The sequence below is a fragment of the Lithobates pipiens genome, unplaced genomic scaffold (assembly GCF_037356315.1).
Source record: "Lithobates pipiens isolate NorthernLeopardFrog02 unplaced genomic scaffold, aLitPip1_a1.2 Scaffold_16, whole genome shotgun sequence".
Lineage (NCBI taxonomy): Eukaryota > Metazoa > Chordata > Amphibia > Anura > Ranidae > Lithobates > Lithobates pipiens.
Genome location: NW_027507748.1, coordinates 263,326,228 through 263,345,589, shown reverse-complemented (window position 1 = coordinate 263,345,589; position 19,362 = coordinate 263,326,228). Strand labels below are relative to the sequence as shown.

The 19,362-nt window shown below is 46.0% G+C and overlaps 1 protein-coding gene across 2 annotated transcripts in view; it reads left to right on the top strand.

Moving 5' to 3' along the window:
- The window catches only part of TFEB (transcription factor EB), a 97,037-nt gene that overhangs the window by 68,125 nt on the left and 9,550 nt on the right, over positions 1-19,362 (top strand). For both annotated transcript variants that reach the window (XM_077481365.1, XM_077481366.1), the window contains 3 exons: positions 7,356-7,610; positions 14,592-14,672; positions 14,779-14,899. In XM_077481365.1, the coding sequence (XP_077337491.1) occupies positions 7,356-7,610; positions 14,592-14,672; positions 14,779-14,899 (457 nt within the window). The remainder of the gene's footprint in view (positions 1-7,355; positions 7,611-14,591; positions 14,673-14,778; positions 14,900-19,362) is intronic.

Below are 19,362 nucleotides of genomic sequence, written 5' to 3'. Positions count from 1 at the left end.
TTGAGAATTGCATTGTACTTTGTGGAATGTTCAGTTCTGACAGAATTGCAACAGTGGTGAATTTGTCTCTGGGCTGATGGCAATATTCCACTCTAACAAAACAAAATACTATATATATCTATATATATTCAGGGGCGGGCTGGGCCGGGCGCTGCACTCGTATGCTCTACATAGGCCGCTGTGTCGCCAGCTCAGAACCGCACATGCGCAGTTTTTGAGCTGGCCGCGTGCGGCATCTCCATCCAGTACTGTGAGGGAGGGATGTCTCAGGGCCAACAGTCTGCGTTAGAGAGCACAGCCCCGCTCCTCCACACGAATGGCTAGACCTGCTCACTCTTTCCCCGCCCACACTCCGGGCAGACCGTGTGCGCCGTGTGCTGTCTGTGAAGAGAATGTGTGGGCGGGGAAGCGCAATTGGCGCGAATACAGCGAGGCTCCTGGGAGGCTGGGGAAGATCAAGTAAGTGAACCTCTCCGCCCACCCCCCCCCCCCCCCCCTGCAGCCAAAGACTTTTTTTCCCTAGCAGCCTGTGACACTACCTTGCTTGCCCTCCTAGGTGGTATGATGTGGGCTCACACTGGCATGCTGCAGTGCTGGTGTACTGGCAGTCCCTGCATGTTGCCCCCAGTCCCATAGAGGTTGCACATTTTGCTGCATGTTCTGAAAGTGCACAAAGCGTCCTGCATGCTGCATCTTTGGAGCACTTCAAGAAAATGTAGCAAAAATGTGCAACCTAAAAGGAGTCTGAGGGACTATGGCTATGGAAAGCTGCTAGTATACCAGTGTGAGCCCAAAGGCTGGTATTCACTTGCAGCAGGCACTGCCACTCCACTGAAAAGTGACAGAGAAGGTCATATTACATTTCCTCCCTGCCTGTTTTAACCCCCTAAATGCCAGTGTCAAGCGGTCTCTCTCTCTCTCTCTCTCTCTCTCTCTCTCTCTCTCTCTCACACACATGTGGTGTAGATGGATGGTGAGCTGGTTCAATGGGCCACTTGCCCCCCAGGCCTAAGGCTGCCAGCCCTCCCCTGTGTGTGTGTGTATGTATGTATGTATATATATATATATATATATATATATATATATATATACATACAGGGCTCGACAAACCCCAGGCGCCAGTGCGACCAGAAACCGCAGCCTGGCGCCTAAGCTGCCACCAGCCCACTCACTATTGATGCCCCAGACATGCAGAGCATAACACTGACTGCCCTCCTCCACACCCAGCGGCGCCGAGCTAAGTGTGTGAAACAGGAGGATCTGTCAGATTTCAGCTTGATGCCGGCACCCAGCAGCTATTAAACACCAGCCAATGGGATCTGGATGGGCTTCTACGTGTATGTGGCCCCGCCCCTTTTCATAAGCAGCCCAATCGTTGGCTGGTGTTTGATAGATGCTGAGTCCCACCCACCCGGCTGAGCCCCGCCCATTCCGTCATTAAGCTCAATTCTGACAGCTCCTCTGTTACATTTCAGTAACGGAAGTGCTCCGTGTGAAACCTGCTAGTGCCACCTGTCAGAGCCAACCAGTGCCATCTGCCAGTGCCAACCAGTGCCACCGCCAATCAGTGCCACTGCCACCTGCCAGTGTCAGTGCCACCTGCTAGTGCCACCGCCAATCAATACCACCTGCCACCACCAACCAGTGCCACCTGCCACCACCAACCAGTGCCACCGCCAATCAGTGCCACCTGCCAGTGACAATCAGTGCCACCTGCCACCGCCAATCAGTGCCACCTGCCAGTGCCACCTGCCACTACCAATCAGTGCCACCTACCAGTGCCACCTACCAGTGCCACCTGCCACCACCAACCAGTGCCACCGCCAATCAGTGCCACCTGCCAGTGACAATCAGTGCCACCTGCCACCTACCAGTGCCACCTGCCAGTGCCATCTGCCACTGCCAATCAGTGCCACCTGCCACCGCCAATCAGTGCCACCTGCCAGTGCCACCTGCCACCACCTACCAGTGCCACCGCCAATCAGTGGCAACTAGTGCCACCACCTACCAGTGCCACCTGCCAACACCAACCAGTGCCACCGCCAATCAGTGCCATCTGCCAGTGACAACTAGTGCCACCACCAACCAGTGCCACCTGCCAGTGCCAATAGTGCCCCCTGCCAGTTCCGAACCAGTGTCACCTGCCAATGCCAACCAGTGTCACCTGCCAATGCCAACCAGTCTCACCTGCCAATGCCATCTGGCAGTTCCACGTGCCTGCCAGTGGCAACCAGTGCCACCAGCCAGTGCCACCTGCCACCGCTAATCAGTGCCACCTGCCAGTGCCACTGCCAATCAATGCAACCTGCCAGTGCCACCGCTAAACCAGTGCCACCTGCCATCACCAACCAGTGCCACCGCCAACCAGGGCCACCTGCCATCACCAATCAGGGCCACCTGCCACTTCCAAACCGGCGCCACCTGCCAGTGCCAATAGTGTCACCTGCCAGTTCCAACCAGTATCACCTGTCAGTGCCATCTGGCAGTTCCACGTTCCTGCCAGTGCCAGCCAGTTCCATCTGTTGCCAGCCTTACTCTGAAACAGCGTTTCATTGGAGTTATTGACTGGGTGCTCCATTGTGAGTTAGGGATAGGGGGTGAAAATTAGTGGCCTTGTCCCGGGAGCTGACAATCCATACCACACAAAAAAAAAAACTGGCTCCTAACTTTTTTAACCGGCTCCTCAATTCAAAGAAAATTTGTCAACCCCTGTATATGTGTGTGTGTATATGTATATGTATATATATGTATATGTATATATATGTATATATATATATATATATATATATATATATATATACTCTCCGCAAAAGAGAGTACACCCCTCACATTTTTGTAAATATTTTATTATAATTTTTCATGCGACAACACTGAAGAAATTATACTTTGCTACAATGTAATGTAGTGAGTGTACAGCTTATATGACTGTCAATTTGCTGTCCCCTCAGAGTAACTCAACACACAGCCATTAATGTCTAAATTGCTGGCAACAAAAGCTAGTACACCCCTAAGTGAAAATGTCCAAATTGGGCCCAATTATAAATTTTCCCTCCCAGGTGTCATGTGACTCGGCGTGAATAGAGAGCAGGTGTGTTAAATTTGGTGTTATCACACTCACTCTCATATTGGTCACTGAAAGTTCAACATGGCACCTCATGGCAAAGAACTCTCCGAGGATCTGAAAAAAAGAATTGTTGCTCTACATAAAGATGGCCTAGGCTATAAGAAGATTGCCAAGACCCTGAAACTGAGCTGCAGCATGGTGGCCAAGACCATACAGCGGTTTAAAGAGGAAGTAAACCCTGATGGGTTTACTTCCTCTTTCATTCCCTGCAAAGGCAAAGCATAATGGACTACTATGCATCGCATAGTAGTCCATTATGTGTCACTTACCTGACACAGGAGCCAGCGAAGTCGCCGCTGTCCCCTGTAGTCCGCCGCATCCATCTTGCTGGTGGCGTCTCGCAGCTCCGCCGCTGTCATTCGGCGAAGCCGCGATGACGTCACTACCGCGCATGCGCACGGGAGTCGTCACGCGCGGCAGCTCCATTCTTGGAAATGCCGCGCTCAGTGCGCCTGCGCGCCGCTGTCTACGGCGCATGCGCCGTAGACAGCGGTGCCCGTTTTCGGGCAAATATCTCCTAAACCATATAGGTTTAGGAGATATTGCTTAGACCTACAGGTAAGCCTTAATCTAGGCTTACCTGTAGGTCAAAGTGGTTTGTAAGGGTTTACAACCACTTTAACAGAACAGGTTCCACTCAGAACAGGCCTCGCCATGGTCGACCAAAGAAGTTGAGTGCACATGTTCAGAGTCATATCCAGAGGTTGTCTTTGGGAAAGAGACGTATGAGTGCTGCCAGCAGTGCTGCAGAGGTTGAAAGGGTGGGGAGTCAGCCTGTCAGTGCTCAGACTATATGCCGCATGCTGCAACAAATTGTTCTGCATGGCTGTCACCCCAGAAGGAAGCCTCTTCTAAAGATGATGCACAAGAAAGGTCTCAAACAGTTTGCTGAAGACAAGCAGACTAAGGATATGGATTACTGGAACCATGTCCTTTGGTCTGATGAGACCAAGATAAACGTATTTGGTTCAGATCGTGTCAAGTGTGTGGCGGTAACCAGGTGAGAAGTACAAAGACAAGTGTGTCTTGCCTACAGTCAAGTATGGTGGTGGGAGTGTCATGGTCTGGGGCTGCATGAGTGCTGCTGGCACTGGGGAGCTACAGTTCATTGAGGGAACCATTAATGCCAACATGTACTGTGACATACTGAAGCAGAGCATGGTCTTCTCCCTTTGGCGACTGCGCCGCAGGGCAGTATTCCAACATAATGACGCCAAACACAACTCCAAGACGACCACTGCCTTGCTAAAGAAGCTGAGGGTAAAGGTGATGGACTGGCCAAGCGTGTTTCCAGACCTTTTGAGCATCTTCTGTAGGGCATCCTCAAACGGAAGGTGGAGGAGCGCAAGGTTTCTAACATCCACCAGCTCCGTCATGGAGGAGTGGTAGAGCACTCCAGTGGCAACCTATGAAGCGCTGGTGAACTCCATGCCCAAGAGTGCTGGAAAATAATGGTGGCCACACAAAATATTCACACTCTGGGCTCAATTCGGACATTTTCGCTTAGAGGTGTACTCACTTTTGTTGCCAGCGGTTTAGACATTAATGGCTTTGTGTTGAGTTATGTTGAGGGGACAGAAATTTACACTGTTATACAAGCTGTGCACTCACTACTTTACATTGTAACAAAGTGTTATTTCTTCAGAGCCCATTCACACAGGGGCAACACGACTTGTAGGCGACTTGAGTCAGGCAACTTGGACACGACTTGAGTTAAGATCACAGCGCGACTTGGGACGACTTCAAAACGACTTGTGATGACTTCAAGCCCGACTTGGGACGACTTACAAGTCGCCCCAGGCCAGGCGACTTTTGCCGATGCCAAGCAGAGAATGAGCTCAAGGGGGAACTCCACGGCAAATTTCTGAAAAAAATTTGGCGTGGGTTCCCCCTCCGAGAGCATACCAGGCCCTTAGGTCTGGTATGGATTCCAAGGGGAACCCCCTACGCCGAAAAAACGGCGTGGGGGTCCCCCCCAGATCCACACCAGACCCTTATCCGAGCACGCTACCCGGCCGGCCAGGAAAGGGGGTGGGGACGAGCGGGCGCCCCCCCCCTCCTGAGCCGTACCAGGCCGCGTGCCCTCAACATGGGGGGGGTGCCTTGGGGGAGGGGGGCGTGCGGCCCCCCCACCCCAAAGCACCTTGTCCCCATGTCGATGAGGACAAGGGCCTCTTCCCGACAACCCTGGCCGTTGGTTGTCGGGGTCTGCGGGCGGGGGGCTTATCGGAATCCAGGAGCCCCCTTTAATAAGGGGGCCCCCGGATACCGGCCCCCCACCCTATGTGAATGAGTATGGGGTACAATGTACCCCTACCCATTCACCTGTGGAAAAAAGTACAAAAAAAAAACACAACACAGGGAAAAAATATTTTATTGCACAGCTCCGGGGGTCTTCCGTCTTCGGGGGTCTTCTCGCCGGACTCCTCCGCTATCTTCTTGTAGCTCTTTTACTAGCGGAGGAGCCCGGCATTCTTCCTCCCCGCCGCCGGCCTCTTCTCCCGACTTCGGGGGTCTTGTCCCCCTCTTCGGTTCTTCTGCCGGGCCACCGCGCCTTCTTATAGCTCTTTTACAGGCGGTGGCCCGGTCTTCTGTCGCCACCGCCGCCGCCTTCCGTTCTTCTTCTTCTTCTTCTTCTCCAGGAGATGTTGACACGACGCTCTCTCCGGCCACAATGCCAGGGACGCGCTCCGCTGCCACTTATATAGGGACAATGGGGCGGTGTCACATGGTTTGATGTCACATGGGTTGATGTCACATGGTAAGGGGGCGGGGTCACCATGTGACATCAACCCATGTGACCAACCCATGTGACATCAACCCATGTGACACCGCCCCATTGTCCCTATATAAGTGGCAGCGGAGCGCGTCCCTGGCATTGTGGCCGGAGAGAGCGTCGTGTCAACATCTCCTGGAGAAGAAGAAGAAGAACGGAAGGCGGCGGCGACAGAAGACCGGGCCACCGCCTGTAAAAGAGCTATAAGAAGGCGCGGTGGCCCGGCAGAAGAACCGAAGAGGGGGACAAGACCCCCGAAGTCGGGAGAAGAGGCCGGCGGCGGGGAGGAAGAATGCCGGGCTCCTCCGCTAGTAAAAGAGCTACAAGAAGATAGCGGAGGAGTCCGGCGAGAAGACCCCCGAAGACGGAAGACCCCCGGAGCTGTGCAATAAAATATTTTTTCCCTGTGTTGTGTTTTTTTTTTTGTACTTTTTTTCCACAGGTGAATGGGTAGGGGTACATTGTACCCCATACTCATTCACATAGGGTGGGGGGCCGGTATCCGGGGGCCCCCTTATTAAAGGGGGCTCCCGGATTCCGATAAGCCCCCCGCCCGCAGACCCCGACAACCAATGGCCAGGGTTGTCGGGAAGAGGCCCTTGTCCTCATCGACATGGGGACAAGGTGCTTTGGGGTGGGGGGGCCGCACGCCCCCCCTCCCCCAAGGCACCCCCCCCCATGTTGAGGGCACGCGGCCTGGTACGGCTCAGGAGGGGGGGGGGCCGCCCGCTCGTCCCCACCCCCTTTCCTGGCCGGCCGGGTAGCGTGCTCGGATAAGGGTCTGGTGTGGATCTGGGGGGGACCCCAACGCCGTTTTTTTCGGCGTAGGGGGTTCCCCTTGGAATCCATACCAGACCTAAGGGCCTGGTATGCTCTCGGAGGGGGAACCCACGCCAAATTTTTTTCAGAAATTTGCCGTGGAGTTCCCCCTTCAGAGCTAATAATTCTGTCAAAGTCGCCTCCGTATAGACGGAGATCCGACTTGGAGGCGATCTCCATTGAAATCAATGGGTACCGGTCGCCTACAAGTCGGATAGAAGTAGTACAGGAACCTTTTCTGAAGTCGGAGCGACTTCAGTAGTGTGCATTAAGACGGCTCTCATTCACTTACATTGCTTTTTAAATGTTGTCCGACCTGAGGCGACCTGAGGCGACTAGGGGCGACCTGAAGTCGGATCAGGAGTTGCCCCTGTGTGAATGGGCTCTCAGTGTTGTCATATGAAAAGATATAATACATTTTTTTTTCAGATTTTCCTTTTCCAGATGTCCTGATCCTACAGGTTTACAGATCTATGTGTGTGCCTCTCGTAACACTATTTTTATTATGACTTGTGTAAAGATCCGATCACATTTAAGAAACTATTAATATCATTATCCATTCCTTTCTCAAGGGTTCATAAACTTATATGTGTGTGTTAGTATATATTTGCATTAAATATTTATATTTTTATACAGGTGCAGACACACCTTGAGAACCCAACATCTTACCACCTGCAGCAGTCCCGAGACAAGAAGGTTCGTGATTATCTGTCAGATACCTATGGCAATAAATTTGCTTCCCATCTTAGTCCACTCAGGCTGTCTCCTAAACCCCCACCTGCTCCTCCATCTCCTGCAAACCGTACTACTCGCCTTTCATCTTCAGCAGGAAACAGTGCACCAAACAGTCCCATGGCCAGAATGAACTTGTGCTCCAATCCAGAACGTGAAGTAAGTACATTGAGGGGAGTCGTGCTTCCTACTATTTATATCGGTATTTGCATCCATAGTACTTTCATTTCTAGAAATTATTTATGTCCTGCACACAAAAGAAGGAAAGGGCAGGAGGAGAGGATCAGTGATATCTGCTTCTCAATATATACAGCTAACTTTCCAATATCCATTCCACCAATGAGTTTTGGACTTCAGTAGACAAAGCTCATGTAAAGTATCCTTGTCATCAATTAGATCTGCTTGACAGCACACACTACTTTCTCCCCAAGTATCCTTATCACAGGAGAGAACTATAGCACACACAAGCCATTCCTCTGGTCCTCATAATCCTATCCTACTTTATTGAGGAGAAAATTAGGTCACCTTTCCTGAGAAATGTGATTGGCCATCTAACATAATTGTTGGCTTTATTCCACCTTCCCCACCTTACTGTCAATTTATCTCTACAGCATGTATCGCCCCTGTGAAACTGGTCTCTAAGAGCTTTGGGATTTTTAATACATCTCAGTTATATACAGCTCTTCATACCACTCTATTACACACACACTGCACTATACCTTTGATTTACAAGTAGTGTTCATGACTGTGGAAGTCACTATCAAAGCCCACACAACCAACCCCTTCTGTCAGCCGAAGAGAATGAATGATTATGCACTATGGATACAACCTAAATCTGTGACATACCCCTTAGAGAAAATAGGATGACCTTCTGCGGTGTCCATCTCTGTTAGAGTTGGTGCCTCATGTCCCCATAGTAAATGCAATACTTCTCCCCTCCTGAATTATGTGCAGTACACTATCCCTTTCTATTATAAGCAGTGCATTGTGCTTTTATCATGCAATTCCTCCTGTTCATTTATTACTTAAATACCTCACATAGACCTTCCATGTCTACAGGAGAAATGGATACTAGGCTCATAAAAACTGAAGAACTGCCCCTTTTAAGGCTATAACCCCTCTTACCTCACAACATGCCAGTTAGGCTTAATGCCATCAGGAGAATAGGTGTCTCTTTCCTCTCTGCTAGATTTTTTTTCATTGATTTGGAAGATTGTTTTACCATCAACTGCTTTTGGTAGATTAATGCCAAATATTTAGAATCCTGGAAGTCTCTCCAGTCAGCAAACGGGCAGGTTTTCCTTACTGGTGTTCTCGCTGTGATTGCCTGGCATTCCTAGTAGGGACAAACCCGTTTGTGTTCCAGCTATCACAGTACTCTGTATGGAGTCTGGTCACGACTGCCAGGACTTCCAGAACTCCTTCTCTTATGCCGCGTACACAGGATCGTAATTCTCGTCGGAAAAATCTCTGATGGTTTTCCTGCCGGAATTTCCGACGGAATTTGGCTTAAGCTGTCTTGCGTACACACGGTCACATCAAATTCCGATCGTTTATAACGTGGTGACGTACGACGTGACTAGAAAAATGAAGTTCAATAGCCAGTAGCCAATAGCGTCTGTCTCGTAGTTGAATCTGAGCATGCGTGATTTTTGGCATGTCGGAATTGCATACACACGATCGGAATTACCGATAGAACGTTTTTCCGTCAGGAAAATTGAGAAAATTTTATCAATTTTTGGCTGGCGGAAATTGGGACAGCTGAATTCCAATGGAACATACACATGGTTGTATTTTCCGATGAAAAGCTCTCATCAGTCTTTTTCTGGCCGGAATTCTGATCGTGTGTACGTGGCATTAGAATCCCTGGCAAGATTTCCAAAATTCCTTCTTCCAGAATACCTGTCAGGGCTTCCAGTGGTACTTGTAGTATCCATGCCAGGACTTACAGAGTTCTGTAAAACAACACTGACAAAAGGTTTTTTAAAGTTCATTTTTTAGATTTTTTTTTTTATAAATGTACATTTTTTTGCAGGTGAAAAAATGTGCATTCATTATTTGTTGCAGTAGCCTGTAAAGCAGATCGCTGGTGCCATGCAGGTCTCCTGCAGACCTGTCAGTGTATCAGCTTGCTCGTACCTTGTACAAGAAAGTTGATACATTTTGACAGGAAGAATCCATGAACTTCAGCTCCGTGGTAGTTCATTGAAAACTCAAAGCTGGCAGCAACAAAGGCTGCCGTACCTTGTAGTTTGCCACTCACAGAGAACTGTAGCCAGGCAGAACCCCGCTCGGCCACAGTCTTTTTAAATCGTGATCATCTCTGCTTTGCCTACCATTTCCAAGTCTAAGCTACCTCTTCTGGATCGTTTCTGCAGAGAAGTTAGCCAGGTTTGAGTCCTTTTGTAATGCTTGTCTCTTCTGTTTCTCTACAACCAAAGACCTTGGCTGGTGAGCACATCATAGTGCATACCGTAATATCCCTCCTTCAGGAGGGGTGTCAAGCCTGGGCTTTTCACCCCATGGAACTGAAGTTTTTGACAGTCTCTCCTCCCTGTTTCAGGCATTGACTAAACTTTACGAGGTCCCTTAGCAAGCTACCACCACAGAGTCTGCTCAAGGAAACCTTCACCTGTGTTGAAGACTTTTGAGGAGTATATCTCTGACTTTCTTAGAGTGTGGATACAGTAGTTACATTAGGTTGTGCTGCAGATTCAAACCATGTACTGCGGATGTCTCTTTATGCAGCTTTACTGGAGAATAATGCATTTTCTTAATATTGCTACTAATACAAGCTGGCTACTGTGTTTTAACTTAAGAGACTTAAACTTTTTTTTGCTACTTGGTTGGCTCTGAGATCAGCCAGCGAAAATACCGGCTGGTCAATCGAGACTTCTGGTGGGACAAGAGATCCAGGTAAAACCGGCAGTGGCTAGTTAGCCAATAGGATTGCTTTTACGAGAGAGCTGACCGTCTGCTCTAATAATAATAAAAAAAAGGGTACTGGGTGATGATTGCAGCTGCAGACATCATCCCGGTATAACCACTTGAAGTCTAGTGATGTACCAGATATGTGACTGGTCAGCAAGTGGTGTTAATTCTGTGCATAAACAAGCATGTGTGCTTCCCAGCCTTGCTTTGCTCTGGCTCTTAACTTTATTAAAGAGGTGCTTGCATGCCCATTTGCACTGCTTCCCTGATATGAGAATGTTCAACTTGGGCATTCACTTGCACATGCACAGCAGGCCACTTTTCTTCCATGCTCTGCACGGGCCAGGCCTAGTTGTGTTCCACATAAAATTGAGAGGAATCCACCACTACATCGACTATGATGTCTAGCCTCTATTCTCCTAAATCTCAACTTGTCACAAAGATTCTTCTTCTTCAGCCCCTATTCAATAGATTTATTTACAAAGATTGGGAACTCCCAGTTAAGCAATCCCTTGTTCCTAAATTATTACAGACACTCTATCCCTTTCTAGAAGTCTTTCTCAAGAAGTGCAAATGGCAAGGAATTGTCGGCCAACAAACACGAACGTAGTGACGTACTACGTGTTTTTTCAGCTCTTTAGCGCCACCCTTTGGGCTCCTTCTGCTAATTTTGTGTTAGTGGAAGTTTGAGTGTTGATTTGGGCTTTTGATTTAGCGCTTTTGATTTAGCGCTTTTCAGTTTGTTTCTGAATGGCCGCTTGTCAACCAGACATGTTGCGGAATGGGAGGAGATAATGTGTTATCATTGGCCTTGGAGTTATTGCTTTGACCCAAGTCCAGTCCATTAACAGGAGGAGGAGGATTTCTTGGACAAAAAATTGGTTGTTTTATTAATTGTGACCAATTATATATATTATTATATAGTCATATCATATGCCTTTGCTGCGGGAGCTCCAGGAGAATAATCCAAATGATTTTCGGAATTATCTCCGGATGATGGACCCCTGCTTTCACCAACTCTGATCTTAAAAACTATGGGATAATGGTGTTGTAACTTGCCCAAAAAAACAAAGCATAATAATATTATTCTCTATCACTAGAAAAAAAAGCCTTTCAAAATTAGTTTGCAATAACTCCATCAGTATCACTAGCAAAGCAGATTCATTATTATCCCGTTAAAGAAGAAGAGACTGTGCGCTGCATTTTGAGATTTCATAATTTACCGCATCACCAATGTCAATTCTTCATTACGAACGCTAGTTTACAAGACTGACCGCTCCTGGGTCGTCCTTGCTTCCGAGCATTCGTGTTTGTACTTTTGACTTTTGTCCGACGGACTTGTGTACACACGCTTGGAAAACCCGACAACAGACATTTGTCTGCAGAAAATTTTAAAGCCTGCCATCTAACATTTGAACGTGGAAAATCCGACAACAATTGTCCAATGGAGCATATAAACGGTTGGATTTTCCACCAACAGCCTGTCATCACACAATTCCCGTCGAAAAGTCAGATCGTGTACGACGTATGTGGCTTTAGGCTGTGATCTGGTCTTGTGTAACATGTTTTCTAAGTTTTACAGGGTTTATGTATTTGCCATCTGCAGACACTGGTTTTCAGCTAAAATGTTGTTTGTTTAATGCCTATGTTTTTTTCCTATTGGTATTGTTTGTTTTTCTAGACACAGGCCTGATGATGAAATGCATGTTGTTTAGGTGTGCTCTGTTTGGACTGCTTTCGGATATGTCTACATTGCTTAATACCACACAAAAGTACATCTGGTTCAACCAGTAGAAAAACAAAAACATATAAAACCTCTATATACACAATTCTATACCCAGAGTTAATCCAGAGGTAGTAAAAAAAAAAAAAACGCAATAAAGCATGGTCCAATTTGTTCCAGCGAAGGAAAATAATTCTTCCTGATCCCCCAGGAGGCAATCAGATGTTCCTTGGATCAACAGTCTCTGGTGTACCTATTAATGTTTATATAGAGTTGTATTTTGTGCATTCAGGAATGCATCTAGATCCTTTTTTTTTTTTTTTTTTAAACCCGCTAAAGTCTACTGAGCTGGGCAGAACCAGCTGTTGAGGGAGTCTATTTCACATGTTCACAGCTTTTAGTGCGAACAAGCCTTTTCATATGTGGCAGTTAATCTATTTTTCTCCAGATGTAAAGAGTGCTTGTTTGTCCTCTGCAATGACCTGAAAGTGAATAACTCTACACCATGTTCACTACATGGACCACGTATGAATTTATACATGTTGATTATATCCCTCTTTGACAGCCTCTTCCTAACAAGAGAATAAATTCAGTTCCTCTAATCTTTCCTCATAGCTGAGTTCCTCCATGCCTCTTATCAGTTTAGTTGCCCTTCTCTACACTTTCTCCAGTTCCCTGATATCCTTTTTGTGAACTGGTGCCCAAAACTGAACCGCATATTCCAGATGAGGTCTTACTAATGATTTGTACAGAAGCAAAATGTGGTGTCTATACCTCGTTTAATACAAGACGTACCATTTAAAATTTGTACTCCCCATAGAAAAAAAAATAATTGTCTGCAAATTAGTAATATCCTTAGGGCTCATTTACAGTTGGTTTGACTTCAACACACATTAGGACCCCTTTCACACCACACCGCCCATAGCGTGGGCGGTAAAACGCCGCTATTTTTAGCAGTGTTTTACTGCCAGATTTGCGGCGCATTTCGGCCGCTAGAGGGGCGCTTTTACCCCCCGCTAGTGGCCGAGAAAGGGTTAAAACCGCCAGCAATATGCCTCAATAGCGGCGGTTTGCCGGCGGTATTGCAGCGCTGCCCCATTGATTACAATGGGGAGCAGCGGTGGAGGAACGGTAAACACACCGCTCCAAAGAAGCTGCTGGCAGGACTTTTCCCTGACGTCCTGCCAGCGCACCGCTGTAGTGTGAAAGCCCTCAGGCTTTCACACTACAGACAATGGACAATGGTGCTGCTTTTTTAGAGCAGATTGCATGCGCTATTTCTAACGCTATAGCGCCTGCAAAACGGCCTGGTGTGAAAGGGGTCTAAAGCGCATGCTTTTTTTAAATTTATTTTTGATGCTTCTGGAATGCTTCAGTGATTTTTCGATGATGCATTAATGAAGTTTGGCAGATGCCCTGTGTATGTGTTGATATCTCAAAAAAAGCTAAAGATGAATTAAAGCCTCTCAAAAGCTGCAGGCTCTTCAAGCGAGCTTTCCTTCTTTGGAGGCTTTGAAGATGCTTTGAAGCACCACTAAAGCAACGTGGGGTATAATTTTTAAACCATTTTATTTAGTGACAGGCTTTGACTGGCATTCATAGAGCTTTAAAAAATAAGTCCAAAGGCATGTTTTGAAGCAAGTGTAAATAAGCCCTTAGGCCCCATTCACACCTGAGCATTGTGTAGCTTGAAGCCTGAAGCTACAAAACGCTGGAGGGGAAAAAATCTATAATTCTCAGTGGAGATGGTTCACATCTCCACTCCTTGTCGCCTGAAGCTCAAACAAGTTCCAGACCCTTTTTTTGTTGCTCAAATCAGGCAGATTTGGGCGTTTTTTTTCCTTTTACATTGCTGACCTTCTGCCCTGCACAAAATTGCGGCAAAACGCGGTAAAAAAAAAACGCTGGTAAAATCACGCAATTTTCTGCCTGAAAGCGCTACGTTCAGGTGTGAATGGGACCTTATTGTCAAATCACAGACGTATGCCGGCACTGCTGAATTTGGCTTGGGCCAGATTTGCAGCGTCATGACCTCTGGTCATGAAACAGTTATTCATTCTTTTTCATTATTGTATGCAAATCATGGAGAGGACAATTGATACAAACAAATGTATAATCCAAAATTTATCAATGTGCATATGGCCAGCAAAAGACAGAACAATGATGATTATACATTGTATATAACCATAGTTAATAGCACCTTTTGTTTTCCACCTTTGGTAGATTTCATTTAGTTTGCAGCTTCAGAGATACAACAAGAAGTGGAAATCTTCCTATAGTAAGGGAAAATACCCTCACTGGAAATGTTTTAAAAATAGATTCACTTTAATTATAAAAATGGAAAAAATTTCAGCCAGTCATGCCCTCATCACTGTTTAAACTTCAGTTCAATAAATAGAAATAACCGCCAAAAGAAAATATTAATTGTTCTTTATGCAACATAAATTGTTAATAAATATAAAAGCATATGTTTTCCTACTTTGCAGATGGATGATGTCCTTGACAGCATAATTAGCTTAGATGATATGTATGGATGCACTGAACCTGCCCTCTCCATGCCAAATACGGTATGAATGTTTATGCCATTGATTTGTTTTCTTGTAATTGTCATATTCCTTTATCTGTTACATTCACTCATTCTTTTTGTTTTTCTTACCTCCATTTTCTATGCAGTTGCCATTTTCCAGTAGCCATCTGGGGCTCTATAGTGATAGTCCACGGCTTAGTGATACCATTGTAGGTATGACCAGCAATTCATGCCCAGCAGACTTACCAGTAAAGAGAGAAATAACAGGTAAGAACACTTATTTTATATTAACTTTTTTCTGAGTACTATTCTGTTAACTGAAAGTCCAGTACTCTGTCATAGATGAAACTTGACATCCTAACCACTGTCATTTTGAATCTTTCAGTATCTTCAGTGATGATCTTTCACTTGCCATGGTTAGTTGTTGCCCAGGCTGCAAAATGGGGGATCCATTTCTTTCTGCTTTATTTTCTTTAACCTTTAATGACCAATAGTCATTTCTGTATAGATGCCCAGTAGAGATGGTCTCGGGTGTATTCGAAATCCTATGTGCCCGATCCTGCTAGGAAGCCGACACTGCACACGGCTAATCACAGGCAGTGAGACATTTCCCGATCTGTGCAGCTGTGAATCGGGAAATGTCTCACTGCCTGTGATTAGCCGTGTGCAGTGTCGGCTTCCTTGTGGGATCGGGCATGTGGGATTTGGAACACGCCCGAGCCCATCTCTAATGTCCAGACTAATTTTAGCATTGTCAGTATCCATCAGTTAACTTGACAATATTTATATGACATTATTTTTTTAAGGATACTGTCCCCGTGTACTATATATTGTTTTTTTTGGGACACAGAGAGATGTAATGTGCTATTAGATGTGGAAATGTACACTTATTTCATTAGTCTAAGCCCCTGTACACGCGGTCGGACATTCTGCCAACCAAATCCGTCGGATTTTGTCCGACGGATTGTGTCCGAAACTGTTGCATACACACGGTCGAACCAAGTTGTCGGAAAATCCGACGTGATGACGTAATTTCGTTACGATGGGACTATGTTCAGGCTAGTAGCCAATAGCTTTGATGTAGGAATTTGATCTGAGCATGCGTGGCACTTGGTCCGATCTGAATTCTCTACACATGATCGGAGTATGTCCGATCGGACCAGTTGGTCGAAAAATATTTCCAACATGTTGGAAAACTTGGTCCGACGGATATTCCGACAGAATCAGTCCGATGCATACCACACACAGTCGGATTATCCGACAACACGGTCCGATAGGACACATTCCGACGGATTCTCCGACTGTGTGTACAAGGGCTAAGAAGAAACAGAGAACCTTTCCCTTTTCTTTTTTTTTTCTTTTTTTTTACCAAACATAACTTTTTGTGCAACCCCCAGATATTTCAGATATTTATCCAAAAATACAATGAAAACAATTCTGACTAAAAGGATATCTCATAAGTGTGATATTTATTTACTGTAGTGGAATGGTAAAGCTCAGTTTGGATTTAAATTAAAACTATAGGCAAAAGTTGTTTTTTGTCATTGTGGATAGCATAAGGAAGGATTAGAGCCCCTGTGAAGGTTTTTTTTTTGTCATCTGTGTACCATTGCAGAGATTTCCATTAACTTCCATCTATAGTGAGGGAATCCCGAGGTGTCACCAGAACTAGTGTCCCGATTTACATAGTTACATAGTCAGGTTGAAAACTACTGTTATGGGAACTTTCAGTGAGTAAATGGAGCAAATAGAGCGGGTTAGTCTCCCTAACAGAGTCACAGACAGAAAAAAAAACTGACAGGTGTTTTAATCCCTTTCTACTCAATCCAAAGCTAAAAAGAAACGTTTTGCCTTTATTTATACTTTAAGTTTAAGGAGTATAAATGAGTGAATATTGTTATCAAAAAATGTTTACCTGTGCTATTTGCAAATCATTAACTACCCTAGACCCATATAAATAACCGCAGGAAGTCATCTACTTTCTGTAGAATGTTATCACGCCATTATTTTTAGGATCTAAATAAAAGTGCAGACTCCTGAAACAGGAAGTATGTCGGATTTTTTTTACATTTTATTTCTTCAGTCTCATCTTGCTTGAATTTCTGTTGGGATGTTATTCTATTTACCTGCAAATTTTAGATATATTTTGGCACATATATAATTTTGGTATGTTACTATGAGATATGTGATATTTGGGAAAGCTGTTTTCTTTATCGTACATCATGGGACACAGAGCAACCATAATAATGACTATATGGGTTATACGCCACCTACTGGTGAATAGATACTGGCAGATAGTCAAACAGGAAGGACTTTTTTTTTTTTGCCAGTGTTTGTAAAGTGGTGGTCAGTGATGTGATAAATGTTCCTGAAGCATACTTGGAGGCCTGGAATGGTTCTACTGAGAATCAAGGACTTCAATCTGATCCATTCGGAAAAGCTGTCAGCCAAAATGGATGGTACCCGGGCCTCATGGGAAGGAGAGAAGATTCCTCAAGGTTTGCCTGTAATGCAGCCTTACGGCGCTGGACTTTGCTTTAATGGAACCCTGTGCAGTGTTTGTTCTGACCAAAGTGCTTTCATGTAGGGTGCTATACAGGTCCAGGGGAGTGGACCCCACATTAAGGGGGACCCAGTCCCTGAAGGTTTTTTTATGATAAAGCCTGTCATGATGGGTGAAGATTGGACTCCTGTTATGCTCAGAGTCCTAATGCTAAGCTTGCATTTTTTTGCAGTTTCTGTTTAAAAAGAAAAAAGAGATCTGACTGGTTTTCTCTTAATAGCCCCTAGGGGCAATTTGCTGTTTAAAACATTCCCTGTGCACTTATTAGGAGTATGGGCTTCCGTTTCTCCTCTAGAGGGTGAAGGGGCCTATTTCTATATAGGCAGGAAGTGGAGGGGCAGCCATGTTTGCCATGTGGATGGCAGGTTCAACAGGGCCGGTTGAGACTTAACAGCAGCCCATGGATGCTAATGACGTGTGAGTACTTACTATGGGAGAAATGTGTGGCCAGACACCTCTTGATTATATACTGCATACTTCCTACTTAATCCAGGGTATATAGACTTAAATAAGTTGATACACCACTAGCAGTGCACTTCAAAGTGTTGTTCTCCAGAATACTGTGCATTTGGCACAAAAATAGTATGGGGCCTGGTACAGTTGAACATGTGCATTATTGCAATCTGGCTTTAGTTCATGTTCACTAAAAGCTCATGTTAAATGACGGCAGGGCAGTGCTGCTCTCATTCTGGAACATTATATGGTGGTATCCCAGAATGGCCGCTCTTGCTGGGGGGTGCGACCTGGATATCTGTAAAGAGACGCGTACGCGGCTCTTTAACCATGTGATCAGCTGTGTCCAATCACAGCCGGTCACGTGTAAACACAGAGATGCCTGTAATCGCTGCTCCTCGCTTCACACTGACAGAGTGTGTGGCGAGGAGAGCTGAGCATCGGCATCCCCTCATAGGAGACATCTACACATGTAATCAGGGCACTGATCATCAGTGCCCTGATTACAGTAGTGACACCAGTGCCACAAATCAGTGGCTGTGATGAGTGCCCATCAGTGCGTGCCACTGCCCACAAGTGCCACCAATCAGTGCCCATTAGTGATGCCAGTCCATGCTGGCTATAAGTCTCATCTCGCCTATCAGTGCTGTCCATCACTGCTGCCCATCAGTGCCACCCATCAATACCACCTATCCCTTTCACCTATTAGTGCTCATCAGTGCCACCTAATAGTGCTTATAAGTGCGGCATATTAGTGCCTCCTCATCAGTGCCTATAAGTGGCACCTCATCAATGCCCATCAGTTTAGCTTATTAGTCCAGCCTCATCAGCGCACATCAGTGAGTAAGAAAAAGTGACTTAAAAAATAAAAAACCCAACAGTGATTAATTACTGTGACAGAACCTATCCCCCCACACTCCGCTTGAGTGTTTCTGTCAGTGTACCGCTTCCTAAGTCCTGGAACATGAGTCCAATGGATCTGGCTATAGGAACCCCCAAGAATTAGACAACACCAGTCTTGGAGTACATTAGGAATAGTCTTTTATTTGAGATCTCCCACAAATATATACAGCAGGATGACTAAAACCTAACCTAATTATCTAATCGTTGACCCAGACTAGTTGTCTGAGAGTTAAGACTCTTCAGGGCAAGACTTTGTCTCCTAGCTTACTGACTGACTATTCAATATACATTACCATAAACATAAACACATGGTTAATTAGCACAAACAACAATGTGTGGAATACTCTTATAAGCCAGACTAGACTCATTTACCCAACAGACAGGTGACTGGAGTTGATGACATATATAATACATATCCAGAGTCTGTGTGTCTTTGGGGGGGGGGGGGGGGCACGGACCTGAATCCAAGTAACACCACCACAGGGGTCCCCAGGCATACAGCTCACAAACAGCACCGTTTCCCCAAATACCAGGGCCCATAATCGGTGGGCAAGAGGCTCGCATTCAGTCCCCTCCAAAAGCCTTGGTCCCGGCTAGGTCTGTCACATTCACAATTACCACCAAAAGAAAGCTCTATTTGTGTGAAGAAAATGATAAAAATTTCATCTGGGTACAGTGTAGCATGACCACGCAATTGTCATTCAAAGTGCGACAGTGCTGAAAGTTGAAAAATGGCCTGGGCATAAAGCGGGTGTAAGTGCCCTGTAGGCAAGTGGTTAAAACTCATGCTTGCTAAAGGCTCATGCTTGCT